At 60.1% G+C, this 24023-nt stretch overlaps 1 protein-coding gene across 2 annotated transcripts; it reads right to left on the bottom strand.

Annotated features, from left to right (window-relative positions):
• Positions 1 to 415: 415 nt before the first annotated feature.
• On the bottom strand, positions 416 to 23165 carry COL8A2 (collagen type VIII alpha 2 chain). 2 transcript variants are annotated; one of them, XM_045985829.1, is made up of 4 exons: positions 23037 to 23165; positions 14933 to 14977; positions 5172 to 5377; positions 416 to 4603 (listed from the first exon to the last, which is right to left on the bottom strand). In XM_045985829.1, the coding sequence occupies exons 3-4, from the start codon at positions 5359 to 5361 to the stop codon at positions 2685 to 2687; spliced, it is 2109 nt and encodes a 702-aa protein (XP_045841785.1). In that variant the 5' UTR covers positions 5362 to 5377; positions 14933 to 14977; positions 23037 to 23165; the 3' UTR covers positions 416 to 2684. The 2 variants fall into 2 exon arrangements, with proteins under 2 accessions (XP_045841785.1, XP_045841866.1); XM_045985910.1 differs by lacking the exon at positions 14933 to 14977 and having other exon boundaries at positions 23037 to 23153.
• Between the last annotated feature and the right edge of the window lie 858 nt (positions 23166 to 24023).

Raw genomic sequence — 24023 nt, 5'->3', positions numbered from 1 at the left:
CTGGCCTTCAGCAGTGGGCCTGCCATTGGCCCCCACCCTCAAGATCAAAGATTCATGATTTCATTCATAATTTTTATCAAATGTTGAAACTTGGTCCCTGGGACCCTGAGCCAGCTGTCATGCTCCACTACCCCGAGAGCTTGCAGGAATATTCCAGGGAAGCTCGGAGCATCTCTCCCAGCTCCAATCACTGGCTTGCTTTGATTGCTTAAAATGCCTCTTGGCATTTCCTTGGTGCAGAGTCTTGGCAGCCGAGGAGCACGGAGCATTTCTGACATGGTGACAGTAGCCCGGCTGGGGACCTGGGGAGGAACGCATGCTCCTTGAGAGAAGGCAGAGAGCAAGAGCCCCAGAGGCTTGAGACCCCCTGCATCGCTGCCAGACCTGCATTGCACTGTTCATACAACAGGTTTTATTGGGGTTGTGTTAGTACAGAGAGTCAATACTGCTGTTTTTCTTTTCAAAAAGAAGTCCCACCCCCTTTTTTGATTCCCAAGTGCATTTTTCCCAAATCTGTGACACAGGGCACATAATAGGTATGTAGAGAACTAAGCTTCCTATAGCAGGTTAGAAATGAAATTACTAATGAAAACATTCAAACCTTAATCTTAAAAAAACAACAACCTAGGAATCAATATAAAAATGCACCAAAGTACCATAGTTTTCATAGTTAAAACTTGGCATCGTTTATCAAAGCTAGTCAAGTGGACACCTGGAACTAAAATCCCATAAACATTTCAGAAACACCAGCCACCCCTCCCCAAAGGCTTCTGTAATGACATTAGCAGAATCTAAGTTCTGTGAAACAGCTCTTTTTCTGGCTCCCCGGTGCCCTCGTTAGTCCCTGGGCTCCCCCTCAGAGCTTATGAATTTCCACCCATTGGAACCCCTCCCTGGCCGGTCGGATGGTGGTGGCTTTGGCCCAGGAAGAAGGCTGAGCAAAGGACCCCACCAGGCTTGGTGTGACTCCTTAGTTCTCTTGGGTATCCGGGATCAAGCAATCTGCCGTGAGGCCCAGCCAAAAGCTGTTCAGGTGTCCCTTGCACAGCTTTGGGTTTTACTTTTGAAAGACAAAGCGAGCAGTCAAGGGGCCTGCTTTGTTGGGAGAAGTGGGTTGGGAGGAGGCTGGCCCAGAGGCCCAGAGCTCAGCGAGCCAGAAGTCGGCCACCACCGTGTCCAACATGGACAGTCTGGTGCTGGCCAGAATCGGAGCAGTGCAGGACCACATTGCGTGACCCCAGTTCACACTTGGTACAGAGAAGTGGGTTGGCTTGGGGCCGGCAGAGGGAGAGGCCCCGAGCCCCCCCACCCCCGCCGCCCCCTGGAAAGTGGCCATCTTTGCCCCAGGATTCATCTCAGCTTTGTCCACTGAGCTTGAACTAGGAGATAGGAGAGGGATCCTGCCCGTTTCCTGCAGGGGGTGCTCTGCTTGGGGAAAACGACAGAAACATCCAGAGTCAACTCATTCCAAAGGGGACTGTTGGCACCCTTTTCCTCAGAGTCTCAGCCTTCTGGGCCGTAATCCTGCTTAGAACAGGAAATTGGAACCAGAGGGGAGAAGGAGAGGAAGCCCCCTCAGATTAACCCCTCTGGTAGACACACATACCCACCATATGGTTCTTGTTAAGGAGAAGCAGGGGGGAGCCTTCTTCATCCCCGAGCTTGTGTGTACCTTGTTCTGAGGGCCGAAAAAGAGGCTCTCTGCCTTGGGGGACACTTGGGTTGGAGTGGGGGCAGGATACCTTACAATTTTGTATGAAGAAATCAGCCCTCCCCCAGCAGGTGAAAGGAGAGGGAGAGTACTTGAGTTCGCGGCTGGTCGATCCTGCCCCGTGCCTGCTGTGGCAGTCAGTCCCCAAGGGCCTGCGCGACTGCCCTTCTGCTGAGCAGAGCCAGTCGGCGGAAGCAGCCTGGGAGATGGAGGCAGATGTGAAGGGCTGCCATCGGGCCCCAGGTCCGTGTTCCTGCCGTCACAAACCACCGCTCCTGTGGCTGCAGCTGGAGCAGAAACAGGGTTGGCCCTTTCCAAGACCCTGCAGAGAAGGGGCCGCGCGCCTGCACCTGCCATGGACAGGCCTGTTGCCACAGCATCACGCTGGGGGTGCAGTCCTGGCAAGGTGTCCACTCTAGCCACCTCGATGCCCCCCACCTTTGCTTTCCCCCGGAAGCAAAAACTCTTCATGGGACCCACCATCCGCTGCTGGAAGTCCCAGGGGAGCTGGAAGAGCCCCAGCCGAGATCCGAGGTGCCATCTGGGGCCAGCAGGAAGGGCAGGGCTTGGGCTTGTGTCTCCCTGGGGGAACGGAATGGGGAGCTCAGTCCCCTCAACGCTCTGACCCAGAGAAGCAGCATCCTTTCCCACCCAGCAGAGCCCAGGACTCCTGAGAGCGCAGGGGGCTCTGACAGCGGGGCTGAGTGTCCTGGGGGCCTGCCTACGGCGGGGGCGCAACCCCACGCTGCACAGACACTTGGGGGAGAGGAACTCAGGCCAGCCTCTTCCAGAAACCACCTCAGCCTGCGTGGAGGGAGAAACCAAACCAGTCTCCTCGGGCCAAGGCCACGGCCGCCTCTGCTTCCGTATCTGTTCAGCCTTTGGTTTTTTCTTTAAATGGAGGTTCTTGTAACTGAGAAGGTCTCTCTACCACTAAAGAGGAGGAGGCCAAGGAGGCAAGGCCCCCGTGGTGTTATGTGGGGCAGAGCAAGAACCCTGAAAAGGAGGAGTGGATATACTCAGTGGAGTAGAGGCCGTTGGCCTGGTCCGACGGCATCTGCACCCAGACCTGGTCGTTGGGCCGCAGCTGGAGCACGGCCCCGCCAGATGCCTGGTCCAGGTAGCCCTTCTTGTACTCGTCGTAGGTGTATGTGGCTGGCACGTTGTTCTTGTACAGCGCCACCCACACGTTGGTGCCCTTGACGTGCACGTGGTAAGCAAAGTAGTAGACCCCGCCCACAGGGCAGGTGAAGATGCCGGTGGCTGGGTTGTAGCCACTGTGGCCGTTGTAGAGAGTCCGGTCGAACTTGACAGGCATGCCCGAGGCGGGGAAGGGTGAGGTGAGTACAGCGGTGAAGGCGGGCGTGGCGTGGGCCGACAGCTCTCCCAGCCCGAACTGCGGCTTGCCCCCCTTGCCCAGCACGGCGCCCTCCACGCCGCCGTTGGGCAGGTGCAGGCCGGCGATGCCAGTCTCATCAAAGGCCCCTGGGGCGCCAGGGGGACCGGGAGGCCCAGGAGGCCCAGGAGGGCCAGTGAGTCCTGGGGAACCAGGGACCCCAGGGGGCCCTGTAGGCCCAGTCACTCCCGGTTCCCCCACTTTCCCCTCACCTGGGGGCCCTGGCAAGCCGGGTTCACCCTTCAGGCCTGGCAGTCCCTGGGGCCCGATAGGACCAGCTGGGCCCTGGAGCCCTGGGATTCCCGAGGGGCCCCTCAGGCCCGGCTGCCCAGGGAGCCCCAAGTCACCCTTCTGTCCCAGGGCTCCTGCCACCCCTGGTCCCCCAGGGCGGCCCGTGAAACCCGGCTCACCTTTGGGCCCAGTTGGTCCAGGGGGCCCATGGGCCCCAGGAAGTCCCCTCTCTCCTGGGGGCCCAGGTTTCCCAGCCAGGCCATTAGGTCCCTGGTCACCCCGAATCCCAGGCACTCCTGGGGGTCCTCCAGGCCCTGTATCTCCCTTGGGCCCAGGGGGCCCACGTCTGCCAGGGAGTCCTGCAGACCCTGGAAGTCCTGGGGGCCCCCCAAGGCCCTGTGGGCCTTGCTCCCCTGGCTCCCCATCCTCACCTGGCTCACCCCTGTCCCCCAAGAGGCCTGGGACCCCAGCTGGGCCCCTGTCTCCCTTAGGGCCTGGCAGTCCTGGCACCCCATAGCCAGTGGGGCCTATCAGACCAGGGGGCCCCCGGGTTCCTGGCTCCCCTTTGGCCCCTGCTGGGCCCTGCGGCCCTGGCAGCCCTGCTGCACCTGGGACCCCCACACCATCCACCCCGGGGGGCCCTTTTGGGCCCAGAGCCCCTGGCTCCCCCCTGGGTCCCGGTACTCCCGGAGGCCCCGACTCACCCTTATCTCCAGGGGCCCCAGGAAGCCCATCCAAACCTGGTTTACCCAAGCCAGCTGGACCAGGGAGGCCAGGGGGTCCAGGGGCACCCCCATGCCCTGGGGCCCCAGGTAGCCCTGGCTGACCCACTCCATTATCCCCCTTGAGACCTCGATCACCTGGGGGCCCTGGCTCCCCCTGGGGCCCTGGCTCCCCTCCGAATCCTGGGGGTCCTTGCACCCCTTGGGGGCCTGGCTTCCCAGGGACAGCAATGCCTGAGGGCCCAGGGAGGCCAGGAGGTCCTGGGGGCCCCCGAAGACCCTGGTCCCCTCGTATCCCTGGCTCGCCCTGAAGCCCTGGCTGTCCTGGTGGCCCAGCCTTGCCTGGGAGCCCTGGGGGACCAGCCTTGCCCATCCGGGAGAAGCCAGGGGGGCCCGCGGGGCCAGGCTGCCCATGGAGTCCTGGCTTTCCGGTGCCTGGTTTTCCTGGGAAGCCAGGAGGGCCAGGGGGGCCCCGAGGCCCGGGCTTCCCAGGCGGACCAGGCTCGCCTTTCAGGTCCATTGGCAGCAGCGGTAGAGGCATTTCTGAGGAGGAGAGAGAGAGAGAGAAGGGGCCATCAGGGGCCCCGCCCATGGAGATGTGGGTCAAATCTACCCACGCCCCCATGGGGCAACACTACATCTGCTCATAAAGGCCACACCCCGTCTCCCCCTCCGAGCACTCATGGAAGATGGGGTTTAGGTCCGGCGGCCCTCTTGGGGGCTCCTAGCACCTGACATACCCAGGCGGGGCCTTTCCAAAGAGCTTGGAGGGATTCCCATCCCGGCCCGACCTGGGGGGTGGAATGGCCGCCAGGTGGCGCCAGCAGCCCTCCTTGGAGCCCGCCCCACTGCCCCCCAACCCGCCGGCTTCCGTCCCCCCCCCACCCCAGCCGAAGACCACCTCTGCCAGCGGGGCGCGCCCCACTTCCGGCCGCTCCGAGGTCGGAGGCTCCGGACCAGCATGAGGAGGAAAAGGGAAGGGAGGTGTAGATCTCCCGTGGGGTTGGAGAGGCTGTGACTGGGGGCCAGGGAGGGGCTGGTGGGGGGTCAGGAGGCAGGGAGGTGGGGGTCAGGAGCTGTCTAATGCCCTGCGGGGCGGGGAAGCACTCACCCAGGTACTGGCCCTTGCCCTCGCGGAAGGGCGGCCCCACAGGTCCTTTGTGCATGGGCTGCGCGTACTTCACCGGCGCGAAGCCCGTGGCCCCGCCAGCCCCGCCTCCGGTGGCCGCCCTCGGTCCGCACCCCAACAGCAGCAGCAGCAGCAGCAGCAACGAAGACAGGGGCGGCAGAGCCCCCAGCATGGCGTCCGCGGGCGTGCTGCAGGGAGGAACCGAGAGGAGCCGTCAAACCAGCCCCCGCGTGGCTTCGCACCAGGCCCAGGGACCCCCCAAAAGATTCTAATGGAGGTGCTGTACACGAGCAACGCCCGCCGTGTCTGAGTCCTCGGGAGTCACCCTGAAGCTCCTGCAAGCCCGCCCTGGGCTCTCCATCCACACGCACGTCCCCTGGGACCCTCTTCCCTGGACGACAGCCACCCCCATACCAGCGGTTTGGCAGCCAAACACCCCGCAGAGCATGCATTTGACCTCGGCACACCCCTGCTGAGCCCTTGGATGATAAGACCCACTACCATGTGCTGGGCCTGCTTGCTTTCTGCTGTGTGGCGGGGCTGAGTTCTCCAGAGACAGGAACTCCCTTAATGCTCTCAGGACTTGAACAAGTTATTATTTCTGTCATCCTCATTTTCCAGATGACAACACTAAAGCAAAGGGCAGCAGAACTGGGGTCTGCCTGAGGTCTGCCTGACTTCACATTACATTGGTGAGTCCTCCTGGGGCGCCCCTCTGCCTTCAAGATCAAGGCTGTGGTGCCTAGTAGGGCATTCAAAGGTAAAGACTAATATCTAGTCTGTGCCTGTCTCCAACCCTATCACCCACCACCCCCTTCTCTGCCTCTCCACTCCCCAGACACGAGGCAGCCTGACACTTCTGGGCTTTTGCCCCTGCTGTTTCTCTGCCCTCGATGGTCTTTCAATTTCCTACTCGTCCTTCAGGGCGCTGGGACCTGTCACCTTCTCCTCTCGAAAGCTGACCCCTTTGTGTTCCTGCCTAGCCCCGTCACAGCCTGGAGCTCAGCACCGAGAACAAGGCCTGTGTGGGGTAGAAGCACAGACTAGAGGTGGACACGCAGCCTGAGGCTTCCACTCTGGGAACCTGTTTCCTCAGGGGATAAAATGTCCTCACAACACAGATGTGCATCCTCGGCTGAATGGACAGACCACGGCCGAGCCAGCCCGTGGGACAGGATTCAGCCACGCAAAGCAATGACGTGCCGCTTCGTGCAGGGACCCAGGGAAATCTTGAAACCATCATGCTGAGTGAAGCAGCCAGTCACAATCATATCAGACATGATTCCATTTCTGTGACGTGTCCCGAAGAGGTAAATGTAAAGAGACAGAAAGTGGACTAGTGGCTGCCTGGGGCTGGTGGGAAGGGGAGAAGCCAGCGATCACAAAGCGGGCAGGGTTTCCATCAGAGGTGATGAAAACGTTGACAGCTGCCAACATCTTAAAATACGTTTTAAAAAACTACTAAATCGGACACTTTAAATGGGCCAACTGTATGTGAATTGTATCTCAAGGAAGATGTCATTTCTTTGAGAGAGAGCAAGAGAGAGCGAGCACGAGCAGTGGGGAGGGGCGGAGGGAGAGGGAGAAGCAGACTCCCTGCTAAGCAGGCCTCCATCCCAGGACCCTGGGACCACAACCTGAGTTGAAGGCAGACACTTAACCGACTGAGCTGCCCAGGCGCCCTGAGATGTCCTTTTTGGAAAAGCTGTACTAACACCCTGCCTCTCGGGGCGGCCTCGGCTATCGGAGACACTACCAGGTGCCCCTCCGTATTGGAAGGAGAGACTACGGGGCACTTGGAACATCCAAGGAAAGTCCCACGGCCCCTGCCTACCTGCTCCGGCTCCCCTCCCCCCGGGGGCCTCTCCACACCTGCGCCCAACTGCAGGAGGGTCTGCGGGTGGGTTGTGTACCCCCGTGCCCAGGGATGCATGTGGGGAGCAAGGCCCTCCCCTGGCCTGGGCTAGGTCCTGCAGTGTGGCTAACGTTCCTCCCAGCTCAGTATCACACTGAGCTCTGAAGGAATGAATGCAGGGCTCCAGAGAAGGCCTGTGAAGCTGCCGGCCCCAGCTCTGCCATCAACCTGTTTTGTGACCTTGGGCAGGCAGATGTCCCTCAAGCTCCCCCCCCCCCGCAGCCCCAGAAACAGGAACGTCTGCTACCTGCAGGGGTGAGTCCTCCCACTCGCCGGAGGCTCATACTGCTCTTACCCCCCCCCCCCCCCCGTTTTGTAGATGTGGAAACGGCAGCTCAGGCAGTGCGAACCTTGCCTGGGACACAGCCCTCACAGGCACCCTGTTCCGTCTGCACGTGAAACACCAGGATTAAGAGGCCGCAGCCTATGGGCTCAGCCCTCGGGGAGGTCTGGCTGAGGCTCTGGCCGGGCACTGCCCCAACCTTGCAGCCCCGAGAGGCTTGCCTCTCCTGCTCTCCACGTAAAGAAACACACACGGTCCGAGCCCCTAACCACACCACATGGTCCCACCTCTCTGGAGAGGGGTGAGGGCCCTCCTGCACTGGCCATCTGCGCTGGGCGGGGGAGGGAGGGAGGACTGGAGTGCGGTGCTCACCCATACACACAGCCAGAATATTCTGCCTGGCAGGTGGGCAGGGAGGGTGGGGGAGCAGGCAGAGGGGGCGGAGCTTGCAGCAGAAAACAGGGAGAGGTGAGGGGGCAGTTCTGGCCTAGGTAGACCACAGGCCAAGGTCATGGCACTGCCAACCGTGGGCTCAGGACAGCCCTGGCTCTGGGAGCCCTGACCCTCTTCCCTTACAGAGCTGAGGCCAGTGAGGGGCGAGAGAGGGTAGCTCAGGCTCAGCTGGAAGGGGGCTTAAGGCAGAGGACTGTGGGGGAGCACAGGCAGGCAGGACACCAAGGCAAGAGCCCCACGTCCAGCCAGGAGCCCAGGCAAGCCCCCCGCCCCTAGCAGGCTCCCTACCTTCCAACCTCCTTGGCCATGCCAGGCTCTGGCAAGCATGACTGCCTCACCCCCTGTGCCTCGTGAGCTGTGCTGTCTCGGCTGAGGGTGGCAGGACGGCTACAGGACCCGGAGCAGATGTCCCCTCTGCAGGGAATAGGGGCTGCAGGAGGATGGCAGCTCCCACTCGCCGCTCCAGGGCCTCCGGTCAGGCACCAGCCTAGCTCTTTGTTCAATACATGCTTCCATTCCCACAAGGCCCTGGGAAGGAGGACCCCCCCCACACACACCCCACTTCTCTTTCTGCAGATGAAGAGCCCGGTGTTCAGGGAGGTACAGCGATGTGCCTGAGGGCGAGAGCGGGCAACCACATTTGAGCAGAGGTCCGTGAGAACTGCCAGGCGGAGGCAGCCAGGACAGGGCAGCAGCTAAGACAGACAGACAGACAGACAGGCTCCAGGCTGCCTGCCTGCGGGTTTGAGGAGAGAACATCACTCCAGCTCTTGGAGGGAAGGCTAGGGAGCTGAGCAAGCCTGTGGCCTGGAGAAGGAGTGTTGCTGAGCCTGTTCAGGGAGCTGCGGAGAGGGACCATGTCCCTGGAACAGGCCCGTCGTGACAGCCTCGTGGAACACACTGCCCCCAACCCAGCCACCCTCAAAACCGAGGATGCCTGGGTGCTCCGAGTCCCCTGCCTCGTTTCCACTGGCCCACCTTGCCCCCAGCTCCCTGAAGCTCTGTGCCTTCTGCACACTGGCCTCCAGACTCTGACTTTTCCTTGCACTTATCCCCGGGAAGCCTGTCAGACACTTGTCCTGGTCCCCACCCAGGCCTGTAAGCCCCATCACAGCTCTGTAGCCCTCTTTGGCTGTGTCCCTCTCTGTCCCCACTCTATGCCCAGCACAGGACTTGGCTGGCACACAGTGACACTTGACAGAAGGTGGATGCACTCAGGTCACCGGAAGTGTAAAGACCACACCGTTAACTTCCTTGCTCCTTTTCTTCGTGCAGATGCGTGTCATCGCCCTGGCAGCCCCCCTCACCCTAGGCCAGGAGGACACAGGTCAGTTAGAATGGGAAGAGCTGAGGACACACTTACATGGCCTCAGTCAAAGAACTTGAGCTAAGAGCAGCCTGCGCAGGAGGGAAAAGTGCAGAGAAAAGAACAATTCATTTGCTTGCTCCTTGTTCTCCCCTCCAGCAGCAGTGGCCAAGCTGTGTCAGGGCTCCAGGCCGGCTCTGCTGTGCGACCTTGGGCAAGCCATCACCCTCTCTGGTGACCTCTGAGGGGGGAAGGCAGGAGCCAGGGCAGCGGGGAGGAGGCCCGGCTGGCAGGGGCATGAGGTGGGCTGCGGAAGGAGACGCTGATTCAGGGGATGGAGCAGTGGCGGCGGCCGGGGGAGCCGAGGTGTTTGCACAGCTGCAAGTCCTTAGTGGGGATTTCCCCCTTTTCAACAAATCCCCATAAAACAGCGTTTTGTCCAAGTCAGCGTTTTGTGGCAGCCTGGGCCTCCTCCTGGGGCAGCCAAGGAGGCTGGCTGGGAGCACAGAGAGCTCCAGGGTCTTTCAGACCCATTCGGGGTAGGGGGAGGACGGGCCGCCGGCAGCAATAAGTGCCACCAACAGAGACCCCTCTCCCCCTGGACGGGGCTGCGGGAGGGGAAGAGCCATCAGCTAACAGTGACCCCTCCCCGGCCGCGCTGGCTCTCCGGGGGTCCTGTCCCAGGGGTGATCAACAGAGCACCCCCCCATCCGACAGAATGTAGAGGCCTGCCTGCTCCCTATCCTCCCATTTCACAGATGACCTACCAGAGGTCCAGATGGAATGAGGGGAGTGGTGAGGGAGAAGGCTCCCGGGGACCATGCAGGGGGTAGCCAGTGTGGCCCTGGTGGCTCCCCTCCCGGGCTGGGGGGTGGACAGAACGCAGCCCTGCACAGCCCTGCACATCGCAGCCGGGCTGGGGGAACGTGGGGAGCGCACAGCAGCTCCAGGGCCGCCAAACCACAGGTATGTTATGAGACACTTCCTGTTGTGGAGACATTTCTGCGGGATCGGGATCGCCGGCCCCGCTTGCTCCCCTGGTGCCTCTGGTCTCCCCACCGGCCTCCTTCTCTGCTGTCTCCCTGGGTCTCTGGCCCTGACTCATTTCTCCCGGTCTCTGTCTCTCTCTCCATCCCTGTCCTTGCCACCTCAACAGGTGAGCAGCAGTTCTTGCTCAGGCTCTCTCTCTCTCAGGGGTTCAGCCCTGGGGACCCCAAAAGCCCTCCTACCTGCCAGCAGCCCTTGGACTCCTGTTCCAGCACAGCTGCGTATCAGCAGTGTGACTTGGACAAGTGACTTAACCTCTCTGAACCTCTGTGTCCTCACGTGTGAAAGGATTCCCTGAGGTGATCGAAGCCATCGTGCCGCTCTATCCTGTTACCCTGAAGGCCAGAAAGTTCTCCCTTCGGTCTCACTTCAGTTTCTCTTGCTGCAAACCAACAGCTTCTCCAACCCTTAAAAAACTCAGCTGACTTGCTGCCAAAGGCCAGGGCCTTATGAAAGTTCCAGAGTCAATTTTCTGGTCTTCCAGGCCTTTCCCCTGATAGCTCCAGAAGTGGGACGGACCGGGGGTCCCACAGCCGGCTCAGGACTAGGGTACACTCATGGGTCTCGCACAGGAGCAGAGGAGCTGCCCTCCTCACCCCACCCCCCACTGCCCCGCTGGCAGCTCCTCCTCTCCCACCTCCTTCCTAGCTTGTGGGAATTGAGGAGCTCTTTCCTGTCCTTCTTTTTGTTTTTTCTTTATATTCTATTTATTCATTTGACACAGAGAGAGAGAGAGAGAGAGAGAGCGCACAAGCAAGGAGAGTGGCAGGCAAAGGAAGAGGTAGAAGCAGGCTTCCCACCGAGCAAGGAGCCCAGCTGGGATCGACCTGAGCTGAAGGCAGAGGCTCAACCAACTGAGCCACCCAGGCGCCCCTCCTGTCCTCCTCTACTGAGTCTCAGATGAAAAGGGTGCGTGCCTACTCAAGGCCCAGCCACCTCCACACCCCTTCCCCAGGGCCTCCCACTGTCTGCACACGCCCCCCACCCCCACGCCATCTCCAACCTCTCCATCACCTGTCCACACAGGCCCAAGTGACCCCTGACTCCAGCCACCCTCATCTCTCCCCAGCCTTCTCAGCCAAGTTCCACAGACAAGGACTGTCTCCAAACCTCACCCCGCTCTCTGCTCCCCGCCCCCCACAGTGCAGAATCCTGCCTGGGGGCCTGCTTTTCTCCTTCCTGGAAAGGCTCCTCCTCAGATTCTCCACTCCCTTCCCCTGCCCACTCTGCAGACCCAGGCTTGCCCCAAAGAGCTGGCTCAGGCCTCACCCCTTGTCTCGATGTTTCTTCTACAGTTTCCAGCTCTTGCTAGGCCTATAGCTCCAATCCCACCATTGAGGATTCCCACATCTGTCTCCAGGTATGACCTCGCCCTGAGCCTGACTCTAATGTTCAACTCCAAGCTGGGCATTTTCACCTGGCTGGCCCTTAGACACCTCTACCTGAACTGTGGTCATTATCTTCTCCCCATTACTTGCTCTTTCTCACTTCCAAGTGCCCAGGCCAGATATCTGGACATCACTTCTGACCCTTCCTTCCTTACAGGGCAGTGAGGAATCTCTCTAGCCTGTATGGTGCCTTAGCGCAATTAGAAAGGGGTACCCCTCCTTCCAGCAGATTCGGGTACTCTCATTGCCTTGCCTTTCCTGGGTGCCCTTGTACAGTAACCAACCTGTACAACTGTACCTGACAGCTCTGTTCCTTTACACACCCAATCCAATCCTGTAGGCTCTCCTCTACCTCTCTCACTTTTTTTTTTAAAGATTTTATTTATCTATTTGACAGATAGAAATCACAAGTAGGCAGAGAGGCAGGCAGAGAGAGGAGGAAGCAGGCTCCCTGCTGAGCAGAGAATCCGATGTGGGGCTCAATCCCAGGACCCTGAGATCATGACCTGAACTGAAGGCAGAGGCTTAACCCACTGAGCCACTCAGGCGCCCCTACCTCTCTCACTTTTATTCCTTCCTCTCTTTTCCCATAATGTCCGCCCTAATACAGACCTTATACTCTCCCAACACATAGCGCAGGAAAATCCCGGCCAGTTAGTAAACGTTTGTTATATTAAGTCACCAAATCCTTGCCTGCATGATCATAGCAGCCTCCCCCACATCCTCACTCAGCTTCTGTTTTTCCATGGATGCTCCAAGAACACTTCTTAAACTTCAGTGTGTGTCAGATAAAACACAGGTTCCTGGGCCCCGTGCCCAGGTATCCTGATTCAGTGGGTTTGGGGTAGCGCCCAACATCTGCATTTCTAACAAACTCCAGGTGAGGTGATGCTGCCTGTGTGTGGACCACACTTCGACACAGTTCTGCCCATGGCCCGCCCCTGCTCTGGATTCTCCAGTGGCTCCCTACCGACTTGATAAGTTCCACACTACTCTGCAATTTGAGTGGCTTTGTGAAGGAGGTGACATACTTCAGATCCAGTAGGATGTGGATCAATTAAAATGGAGCGGGTGGAGCGGGCAGAGGTTGATGGTGAGCTTGGCAAAACCCTGAGATCACGACTGGGTCACGCACTGAGTTAGAAGGGGCGGGGAGCAGCTTGCTACAGGCGCCATGTGGGTGTGTGCCGCGCCCATCTGTGCCCCTTCCTCTGTGTCTCGGTGTCACTGACCCCAGATCCTCACCTGCCTGTGCCTCTCAGGCATCTCCCGAGTGTCTCTCTCATCCCGTCTCTGTGTCACTGTCCTATTTCTGCCCATCCCTGGGACCCCTTTTGTCCCTCTCCTCTCCTATGTCCTTGAACCTTGATCCCCATCTGAGTTCGAGCCTCTGTATGTCTCTAGCTGTGGGTCACTTGATGGAACCCTCTGGAAGGCCAGCGGTTATGGCCCTAATGCCCATGCTGACGTCAGGTCTCTGTCGGACCTCGCCGGGTGAGACTTGTGGAGTCCAGCACCTACAGCGCCCATGAGCTGAGCTCTCTGTCCTTCAGGATCAGTTGGAGACTCTGAACCCCTCACGTCTCAAAGCACAGTCACGAGGATTGCTCTAAAACCAAAGAACCACCTGGAATCTGGGACTTGGGGGGTCGAGAGGGGAGCCAGGTGGGGGCAGGGCTGCCTGGGGGCCACCTCAGCATCCAGGTCGATGGCAGGACTGAGGCACTGCTCCCTGCCCACCCTGCCTCTCCTACCAGGCCTCAGATCTGCTAAGAGTCTCAACATCCCTTCCCTCTGCAGGTGAGGCTTTTAGACACAGGGGCTCAGCCCGGGAAGCTGCGCTGTCAGGAGGCTGGGAGGGGAAGTCAGAGCTCTATAGCCCAGAGGAGTAATGGTGGAACATTTCAGACTAACAGCAGAGCATGCAAGAGGCAGAGAACTTTGGGTCTGGAACTCGACAGAGAGAGGCATGGACTAGAGATTAAAAAAAGGCCCTCACCAGCCAGGTTGCTGTAGCCTGGACAAGGGCCACGGACTCTTCCTTGGGGAAAGCACCCACATTTAGGGGTGGGAGCAGCCCCCTGCAGCCCTGAGCCCCAGTGTCCTCATATCCAGAAACCTCAGCCGGTTCAGTATTTCCTTCTACCTGCCTGCCTGCCTTTGCCTCACAGCCCTCTCTGCCCAGAGTTCCCTTCCTATCTTTTTCCTCCAGGCAAACATGTTATTCCTCATTTAAGACAGCTCACATGCTTCCTCCTCCAAGCAGCCTTCCCTCAGCTCCTCCTCCTGGGCACCTCTCCCCACCCCAACCCCTGCCTCATCCCTGACGGGGGCTTGGCACACAGTAGGTGCTCAATAGGGTCTGCAGCCTGGGTGCGCCAGCTCCAGGCCTCAGACACCACCCCCCCCCCCCCCACCGCAACACCTCCAGCCACACCCACAGGATGGCTTCCCAGAGGCCTTTGTTCTTTGTGGTTCCTCCAGAGTCCTTCTCAGCTCTGGGGCACAGGCGGCTTGGGAGGGATCTCCCTCCCCACAGAGGATGAGGTCCATCTCCCTGGCTCCAGTGGCTGTCCAGCTCTGAGAGTAAAAGGTAGAAGCCCCACTACTCTCCTGGGGGGGAGCATCTTGGGGCAAAAACTCTTCCAGGGAGGAAGGAACAGCCAGCTCCGGGCAGAAGAAGAACAGACCCAGCCGTGGGCAGGACTCAGAGCAGTATGTGTCCTCAGGCAGGTGGCCAGGGGAATTGGTCCTTCCCTGCCAGGGGGCTCAGGCCTCGGCTGCTGACATCGCTCACTTCCCAGCAGAGGCCTTGAACTTCTGAGCGGACAGAACATGGAAATGCCCCCCCACCCCCAGCCCCCAGCCATCCCCAAACCCCTGCCCGGCCTTCACGGTAGCCAATCCCTCGCCTTCTGGTTCACATTCGCAGCCTTTTCCGGAGCGCCACCCGCCGCCCGCTGCCTCCTCGCGCCAGCCAAGATTCCAGAGCCTTCGCGGCTTCCCTGCTCAGTGGCGGCGGCAGGAGGAGCTGGGCTGGGCTGGGAGGGGGCCTGGCGGGAGCGCCGCCAGGCCACTGCACCCGGGCAGGCCAAGCAAACACAGGCCCCGCCAAGGAGCTGGGGCGAAATAGTTCACAAATGAGAAAAAGCTGCTTCCGAGTTGGGCTGGGGTTTAAAGCCCGGGCCACAGGGAGCTGAGGTCACCTGTGTGAGAGGGGCTGCCCGCTAGGACACCCTGAGCCTGGGAGGGGCTTCTGCTGCAGGAGGAGGGAGCCAAGTGAGACAGCAGCAAGCACTGGCCTCATCCTGCGGCAGCTGTCAGAGAACCCTGCCCCCACATCCAGCTTACCTCTCAGGTCCCAGGGGCCTCTGAAGGTCCCAGCAAAGCCAAGGCCTGGGGATGAAAGAGGGAGACCGACAGTGAGGAAGCTGCCGGGAGCCCAGAAGCCTCCGGCCCTGACCCACAGGCCCCCGGGGCCTGCCGCAGGTCTCTTACCTGGAGCCCATGCTGGAAACTGGCCCCATCTCAGCCCCTCCTCTCAGGGAGCCCAAGGGAACAGTCTTCCTTTATTTGTTCCACGCACACTTAGCAAAGCCCATGGGTGTCTGGGCTGGGGCTGTGGAGCTCCTCCTGTCCCCGGGGTGAGGAAGCTCCTTCTCCACACCAGGATCCACACTGGAGAAGTCCCTATTCCCTATCAGGCCCTGGGCTGGGGGGTCCCTTCCACAGGCTAGGCTTCCTGAGAAAGCTCCTACTATGTGGGGGACCGAGGTTGGGCCTTGGGGGCACAGAAACAGCTCAGCCCCAGGCCCCGCCCTAAACTAGCGCTGGACAAGGGCCCGTCACACAAGTGCTCACATCTCCCAGTTGCAGGAGCCCAAAGGGGGGACCATTGCCTCCACCTTGAGCGTTTCCAGGGGCTTCACGGAGGAAGGGGAACTGGAACTGGATCCTGAAGGGTGAGTAGGAGTCTGAAAGGCAGACAAAGTCAGAAAAGGAGTTTCAGGGGGCATCTGGGTGGCTCAGTTGGTTAAGCGACTGCCTTCGGCTCAGGTCATGATCCTGGAGTCCTAGGATCGAGTCCCACTCGGGCTCCTTGCTTGGCAGGGAGTCTGCTTCTCCCACTGACCTTTCTCCACTTATGCTCTCTCTCTCTCTCTCTCTCTCTCTCTCATTCTCTCTGTCAAATAAATAAAATCTTTAAAAAAAAAAAAAAGAAAAGAAAAGGAGTTTCGGGCAGTGGGAAGCCACTTGGCAGATACGGGGAAGGTCCAGAAGGGCCACGGGTTGACAGGACAAGCAGGAGCCCAGAAGGCAAGGGCAACACAGTGAGGAGCCTTGAATGCCATGCCTGCGTGTCTTTGGGAGGCAATGGGGAGCCACGGGAGGTTGCTGAGAGGGGAGGGGAGGTGGGCAGAGCCCTGGATGCCCAGGTCCCCATCTCTGCCTCCGTCAATCATGCCTCGTCCCTGTCACAACAGCTATACACAAGGGAGCTGAGGCTGGAGCCCAAGCCCAGATGGGACTCCCGGGTGGGTGGGGAGGGGACACCTAGCCAGCCCACCTGGCAGGGAGGCCAGCCGCAGCGTCACTTTCTCCCCCAGCTGCTTGCTTGCCTCTGCCCGCTCCCATGGAAACTCTGACACCCCGGCCCTGTCTCCTGCTGCACAAGCCGCCAGATGCCAAACCCAGCAGCTCCCAGGCTTTCCCTTGGATTCGGCTAAGACCTGTCCCCATGCCCACAATCAAGCTTTGAGACCCTAGAGGTGCGCCGTGAGGCTCCTCTCTGAGGGCCCAGGCAGGCCCACGAAGGCTGAGTGAGAGGTTCTCACCGGCCAGCTCAAGCCCGGCCTCTCCGTCCGGCCACCCTAGCCCCGGGCTCAGGGAACGGGGAAGGATGCAGGCCGGATCTGGGCTTCGAAGGGTAACTGTGCCTTAAGTGGGGTGGTGGCAAGGACAGGTGACACGTCCAGGCCGAGAGGACAGCATGGACGAGGGTGTGAAGATGGGAACGTCCCAAACATATCCAGAGGATGGGAAAAATGAAAAGAAGATAAAGGAACAAAAGAACTCGCCAGTCTTAGCTAACATTTATCTTGTACCCACTACGTGTGGGGCTCTGGGTTTCTGTGCTGGATGATCTCATTTAATCCTCACAACAACCCAGTGAAGTAAATCCTTTGTCTTTCCTTTTTATGGATGGAGAAGCCAAGGGACAGAAAGGTTGAGTAGTGGGCTCAAGGGCCCACAGCTCATGAGGGGTAAAGACTGAATTTGAATCTAGGCTCCCATGCTTGGCTCGTTGCCTCTGACGGGCAGGTGACCGGGAATGACAAGGGTTAGCCAGCGTCCGCCCGAATATGCCTGAATATCAGAATCAGGGGGACACTGGGCCCAGCCTAGAGCTGGCTCCCCAGCCCGCCCCACGGTAGCCCTTAGTAACAACGGTCTCCCAATCCCCAGCCCTGTGCACCAGACACAGCACGAGGCAGGCTCCTAGCTTCCTCTAACTACTTCCTCTAACTCCGGCCTAACCCTGTAAGGCAGGAATTGGTGCCCCATTCTTCTGAGGAGCACTGACATCCAGAGGGGTGACATCTGTTCAGCAAGGTCACTGGGCTGGGAAGCACAGGGGCCAGATCTGAACTCTGGGGCTCGCTCAGCCCCCGGGCGGCCAAAGCGCCCGTGCAGCTGGGCTTCTGGGGCACCTCAGGCCTGGGGCCCTTGTCCCCCGTTCTCTTCCACCCCACCTGTGCAGCCGTAACCCGGATGGCCACTGGGACAGGCCAGGCTGCGGACTCGACGGGCAGCGACTACGAAGGGCCTCAGAAACCTCCTCCAGGTGATCCAGGCCCCCTCAGTCCTCCAAAATGGGAAGCTGGGGCGGGTGGGTGTGCCGGGGCCGGGCCCCAGCCGACTTCAATGGGACTCTGTTCATAACCTCCACCCACGGCTGCCTTTCCTAATCTCCTCCTTGCGCCTCTCCCCTGGCGACATCTCCTCTTTGCCCGGAGCCCACTGCCAGCTAATCCCAGGCCCAAGGTGGGTGGGACAGTCTGTACCCACCCCCTCCGGGCTTCTCCGCAGGGGGCTCCCACGGAGGCTGGCCAGGGTGCGCCCCATGCCTGCACCCCACCACAACTTTCCAAACTGAGGTGCAGATGGCCCTGAGACGAAGAGTCGGCCTCCCCTGGAGATGGGCTCATGGTGGGGAGTCCCCATTTTCGGAGCAGGCCCAGGCTGAGCGTCTTGCTTGAAATATCAGGACAGGCTGAGAGCCCAGCTGCCGGGGTTCTTCTCCCAGCCCTGCCGCTTCCTAGCCTGTGACCTCGCTCACCCGTGCCTCAGCGGCTTCATCCATGAAATGGGATCAATTCCTATTCATAGAGCATGTGTGAGGATTAAGTGAGTTAATGTCATAGAGCGAAGGTCCAGTGGTGTTTGCCGCATAGGAACATTCAATAAAAGCTTGCTGCTATTATTATATCTATCATCACTGTGTGCCTCCCAAAATCCATGTGAAGTTAGTATTATTATTATTTTTTTAAGATTTTTATTTATTTATTTGACAGAGAGAGAGAGCACAAGCAGGGGGAACAGCAGAGGGAGGTAAGTGGGGCTCGATCCCAGGATCCTGGGATCATGACCTGAGTCGAAGGCAGAGGCTTCAACCCACTGAGCTACCCAGGCGCCCTTGAAGTTAGTATTATAAACCCTATTTTACAGATGAAGAAACCGAGGCTCGGAGAGAAGTCACTTGCCCAGGTTCACCCAGCCAGTTAGTGGGGGATGGCCCCAGCATCTGGAGCTAAGCTGACAGAGTCCGCAGAGGATGAGGGCAGGATCGCAGCTCCCTGCGGCAGAAGCACAGGGGGGGTGGTGGGGGAAGGTGGGGGTCCCCACACCCCTCCTGCCTGACCCCAGGAGCTCCCCCCACGCCCCCCCCACGCCCCCCCCCCCACGCCCAGCCCCTGCTGCCGCTGCAGGAGGGGACTCTGCATTCCTGGCTAAGCAGCCGGATTTGCTGTGCTCCCGGAACTATGAAAAGAATGTTTGCCACGAGCTGAGCCACGGTCGCCTGTCAGAGGAGCGTGGCCTGAAGGGCCCACGCAGAGCTGCATGGCGGCCAGCAGCCACGGTGGGAGGGAAGAAGGCTAGACACAGGGAGAGCTTCTGAGGCCTGTGGCTGTGGGACAGGGATGGACATCACTGAGTAGGCCTCCTGGGAGAGGAGACATGACCCGTGCCCCTCCCCCCCATCGGCACTGCTCCCCACCACAGGCGCTGAGGAGAGGCAGGACGGCATTACTGGCCCATTTCATAAATGGGATTATGAGGACCCGGAGGAGAAGTCACCTGAGGTCACACAGCAGCCAGTGGTAAAACTGAGACCTGAACCCTGAACCCCTTCTTTCCAGAGGCCGCCCTCCCTCGTAGGGCCCACCGGGACCACAGCAGGCTCTTAGATACTGGAAAACACCTTCCTGGGCTCCTCTCTTCTGGGCTCTTTCCAGGCCTGACCTTCTCATGCCTGCTACTCATGTTCCCCACCCCCCAGCAAGTGCCTTGGGCTGTGAAAATGCCTGGGGCTCTGTGGACGCTCAGCAGTTAAGTTTCCATCCCTTTCTACACCAAATCAGGTCCTGGAAAGGGCAGTGATCCAGGAGGTCAGCGGGAAGAACATCAGTCACACATCCTCACAGATCTGGGAGTGAATCCCAGCTCAGCACTCAGCAAGGTGACAAGTGGCCTGATTACTAACCTCTCTGAGCCTCCACTTTCCCCTCTGTAAAATGGGCCACTGATTCCTGCCTTGCAGCATTGTGACAAAGACTAAATGAGACAGTGAACATAGGACCAGGTACACAGTAAGTGCCCAATAAACTCTTACTGTGACCCTCTCCCAAGGGGACAGAAAGAAGCGATGTTGGAGAACCTCAGGGGACAAAGTTCCTTCTGCCCCAGGTCCCTGATGGGCCCTGCTCCTGGGGCAGCCTGGGGAGGAAGGGAGGCCTGAGGCCAGGATCCTGGCCTCTGGTTCACTTCTGCCACTGGCTGCTTGCTGTGTGACCTCGGGCAGGTTCCTCTGGGAGTTTCCATAAGCCCACCCATGGGATGAGCCCACGAGCCCAGGAGCCCACAGCATGGCCCTGCTCACAAGGCATGAACCCTCTGCCACTCCCCCTGCCCTCCAAGAGCCCAGAATCTCCACCAATGCAGGCTGCATGGGGACAGTCACCTTCCCATTCAAAACTGTCCAAGAATCTCAATGGAAGCGGGGCCAAGTCCTCCCACGTCCCTTCCCAGGATCCACCCAGAGAAGTGTAACCAATACTGATCAGAAGTCTGGGTGAACGTCCTGGGTACTATGTGTGTGACCTGGGATCCCTCCTTACCTCTGCAAGTAAAAACCCCAGAGATGAGTACTAGCATTCTCATTTTATAGATGGGGAAACTGAGGCACAGAGCTGGGAAGCCGCTTACTCAGGGTCACATGGACAGTAACCCAGGTCTGTCCAATGGCCCAGGCCAGCTGTTCCCCTCATTGCCCCCACTGCCTTCATTCAAGACCCACTGTCCACACCCAGATCCTTGGAAATGCCCACAAAACAGAGTGGGTCTGGAGCTCCCTTTCTGGGAGTGCGACTTCCCTGGGTGATGTTTGGGCAGTCGTGTGCACACATAGAGCCTCACCATCCACTCGGGCTTCTGGACACAGCCCAGGCCTCCCAGAAGCTATGTCCCTGAACTCATGGCCACGCTCCACATGGAGCCCCTCACCATCTCAGCATTCCAGACACCTGGGTCCAAACCCACATTCTCCCCTTCGCCTGCCTCCTCTGCGGATAGGCCGTAGCCACCCGGGTCAAAAGCCCTGGCCTGCCCTCTTCTCACCCCCACAGCCAGTCAGTCACTAAGGCCCGACCAGGCTCTCCCCTTCCTCCTTTCCATCTAGTTCTTCCTCTCATCCCCATGGCAACCACCCACCTCAGCCCCCATGGTCTTCCCCCTCCAACGGCCCAGGCCCCTCAGCGAGGTCCTTGCCTATAACATGCCCTTTCATCCTGGTCCCCAGAGCAACCACAGAGACTCCCAGGGTACACTGTTTCTCTGGTCAGCACCCTTGGAAACCTGACCCCAAAGGAGTGCTCGGTCCCACTGCTCCCCCCACGGTGTGAGCCACCAGTTACTCACTGTCCCCTAAGAGAACCTTGCACCGCCACACCTCTGCACCTGGAATGGCCTCTGACTGGAATGGCCTCCCCTCACCCTGTCCACCACCTGCACCTGTCAGAGCTCGCATTCTCCTTGACGGTCCCAGCCAGGGTATGTCTTTGGTGCTGCCTCCTGGAGAGTCCCTCCCTCCCACACTGTGGCTTGCATGGTGCCTCCCCCTCGATAGGCACCCTGGGACACAGCCTCACCCCATGAGAGGGCCCTGAGCCTCTCTGGTTCTTCAACTCCAACTCTGTAAGTCTCTCAGGCCACACCTATGGTGTGTGTGTGGGACCCACTCACTGGGGCCCCAGAGTCCTACAAGGAGAGCCCCACGCCTGCCACTGGGGGGTCTGGAGTGGGCTGGGGGGTGGGCAGTAGGCCTGGGAGGCTGGGGCTCTGCTAACCTTCGGTCTGGCTCAAATCAGGAGCAGGGGAGGTTGAGGGGGGTGGTCAGGCTAACAGCCCTGTTTGGTATTTTTCCCCTCCCTCTTGCGAGCAGACACATTTACTTCCATTTTTTCTTTCCCTTTCCACTGAGCCAAAGAGCGGAAACGCTCATTTTCACTCTGGTGGACAAAGTGAAACCGGAGAAAGAGACCCTGGTGAGTGTGTCTGAGTGTGAGTGTGAGTGTGAGTGTTGTCCTGTCTGAGTGTGTCTGGAGGGTCTCAGTGGGGCCCACCACCCGTCTGGAGGAGTTTGGGTGTGAATGCGGGTGCACACACACGTGCCCGTCATTCTAGCATCGGCGGTGGTGCGTGTTCAGAACATGGGCACACCGCGTGTTTGTGTGTGACTATCAGGAGTAGGGAGCATAGTTGTGAGTGACGTGAATGTCTGTGGTGTGCCCTCATCGTTTTGGGGTGATCATCCAAGGACCTGGTGCTGTGCCCCAGCCTAGCAGGAGGCCAGCGGAGGCATCTGCGGCCTGACGGAGATTGCCAACTCCCCCCATAACTCGTGCCCACCAGACCCCCACCCTTCTCCTGGGCTCTAGAATGGGCTCCCTGAGGGCACCCCCATCAGATCAGTGTCCATGCCCAGAGAGAAACCCCAGGCTGCCTGACCACCCCCCACCGCCACCCCAGCCCCTAGCCCCCAGCCATTCCAAATGCCCATGGCAGCTCCTGGGCAGTTGCCCTTGCTAAGGGCACTGGGGGTGGGGGGTGGACCCTGGCCACAGGACACAGGTCTTAGCAAGAGGCACTGCAGGCAGACGGGTGGAAGCCCTTCTGGGCCCCCAGGGTCCCCGGGAGGGCGGTCAGTGACATCACCAGAAACCTAGCAGGTACTCTCACACTGGGGGTCTCACCCAAGCACACAGTGACGGACATACACATTAATACCATCCTGGGGGACACTCACTGTCCCCCGCACACCCCACAAACGCACACACTGACAGGCTCACACACAGGTACACACACAACCAGCAAACTGAGAGGGTTTGCCTTTCCCCAGTTGGCAGTTCCAGAGCCCGTCTGGTTGAACGATGCTCCTGTACCCGGGGACTCCTGGGGCCCCTGTGTCTCCAACCCCCAAACACACACGGGGAGGCCATTCTGGGGCCCTCGGACCCCAGCCCCTCTCGCCCCTGCAAGTCTCAGGTCTGAGCTGCCGTAGGGGTGTGCTGAGCCTCTGGTAGGGGCAAACCAGTCTCCAGTTTGGGGGCACTGCCAGAACACCTAGCACAGGAGGGACTTGGGGGCAGAAGCAGAAAAACAGAGCAACTGGAAGGTCGCCAGTGGGCCAGGAATGGCAGAAAAAGAAGGGAGGAGCTGAGGGGCTTCCCTTGCCTGGGGCTGGAGGGGACTCTAAGGCCCCTCACCCCTCTTCTCTCCTCCACGGCCCTGTGGGGGAAGCTTGGTCACTCCCATTTCGCAGGTGGGAAGGGAGACTCCCAGAGGTGAAGCGATGTGCCCCGAGCCCCATCATGGGGGATCCCACCTAGCTATCTGTGGCTGGGGCCCCCACTTCTGGGAGAGGAAGGAAGGAGAGGGCTTTACCCGGGATTCTGCCTGGGCATCTCTGGCCGGGGTAACGGGGAGCAGGGAGCGGGACAGGCTCCCCCACCCTAGCGCCGACCCCCTGGCCTGAGGCCCCAACTCATCCCCACCCAGCAGCCGGAGCCGCTGGCCCGCTGGCCCGCTGGCCCGGACAGTCTCAGGGGCAGCCTAGGCCGGGTCCTGCGCTCGAAGCCCCCAACCCCCGCGTCCGCGCCAGCCTCACCGCCTTTACCTGCAAGGGCGACCGCAAGGCGCCGCTACCGGCCCTCGAGGGCCACCGGGGCGCGCGGGCTCCGGGCAGGGGACGTCGTCGAGGTCCGCACTGGCGGGGCTCTGCGTCGCTCTGCCGGCCGCCCCTCGCGGCTGCTGCCGGAGTGGGCGGGCGGCGCGGGGCTGTGGTGGGGGGGCCGGGGCGGCGGGAGGGGCACGGCGGGGCGGGGCCTCCACCCTCCTCTTTCCACAGCCACCGCCAAGGCCTGCGCCCCGCCCGGTAGAGAGCGCTCGCTCAGCCTCGACGTGCGCCCCCCTCTCTGCGTCCGGAGCTGAGACCCCACACACCCGCGTGTTCCCATTCATCCTCGCGCACCCTGTGTCTGAGTCTGGGCCCCCTGCCCCAGAGGGTTACGGTCTAGGGGGACACAGACCCTGCCACTAAGGAAGGCATGGTCAGTGCGGGGATGGGGCAGCACCGGAGTTGTGATCCCTAAAAGAGCAGTCCACGGCTTCCTGCAAATGGTGACCTCTGCTGAGGGTGGAGGGTTCGGGCCCTCAAAGGAGAGGGAGGAGGAGCTGTCGTGGGCTGCACCTTTGGGTCAAGGGAGGTGAGCCTGTGTGTTCAGAGGCAGGCAGGGACCCATGCTGTGCAATCTTGTAGGCCGTGCTGAAGCTGGTTAGACTTCCCCTCAGGGAAATGGGAAGTCACCGAAGACAGGAGCAGAGCACAGAGACATGGTCAGGACTGTGCTTTAGAAAGAGCCCCTCTCCTGCTGTCTGTGCAGAACACGGGGTGGTGGGGTGGTGGTGCTGGGATAATCCTGCTGGTCCACCCAAGCAGGTGAAAGGAGTTAAGCAGGTGGATGAGGGGGCGCCTGGGTGGTTCAGTGGGTTAAAGCTTTTGTCTTTGGCTCAGGTCATGATCTCAGGGTGCTGGGATGGAGCCCTGCATCGGGCTCTCTGCTCGGCAGGCAGGGAACCTGCTCCCCACCCCCCCACCCCCCCC

The sequence above is a fragment of the Meles meles genome, chromosome 1 (genome assembly GCF_922984935.1).
Source record: "Meles meles chromosome 1, mMelMel3.1 paternal haplotype, whole genome shotgun sequence".
Taxonomy (NCBI): domain Eukaryota; kingdom Metazoa; phylum Chordata; class Mammalia; order Carnivora; family Mustelidae; genus Meles; species Meles meles.
Note: the sequence above shows the minus strand (reverse complement) of the source record. Positions and strands in the feature narration are given on the sequence as shown.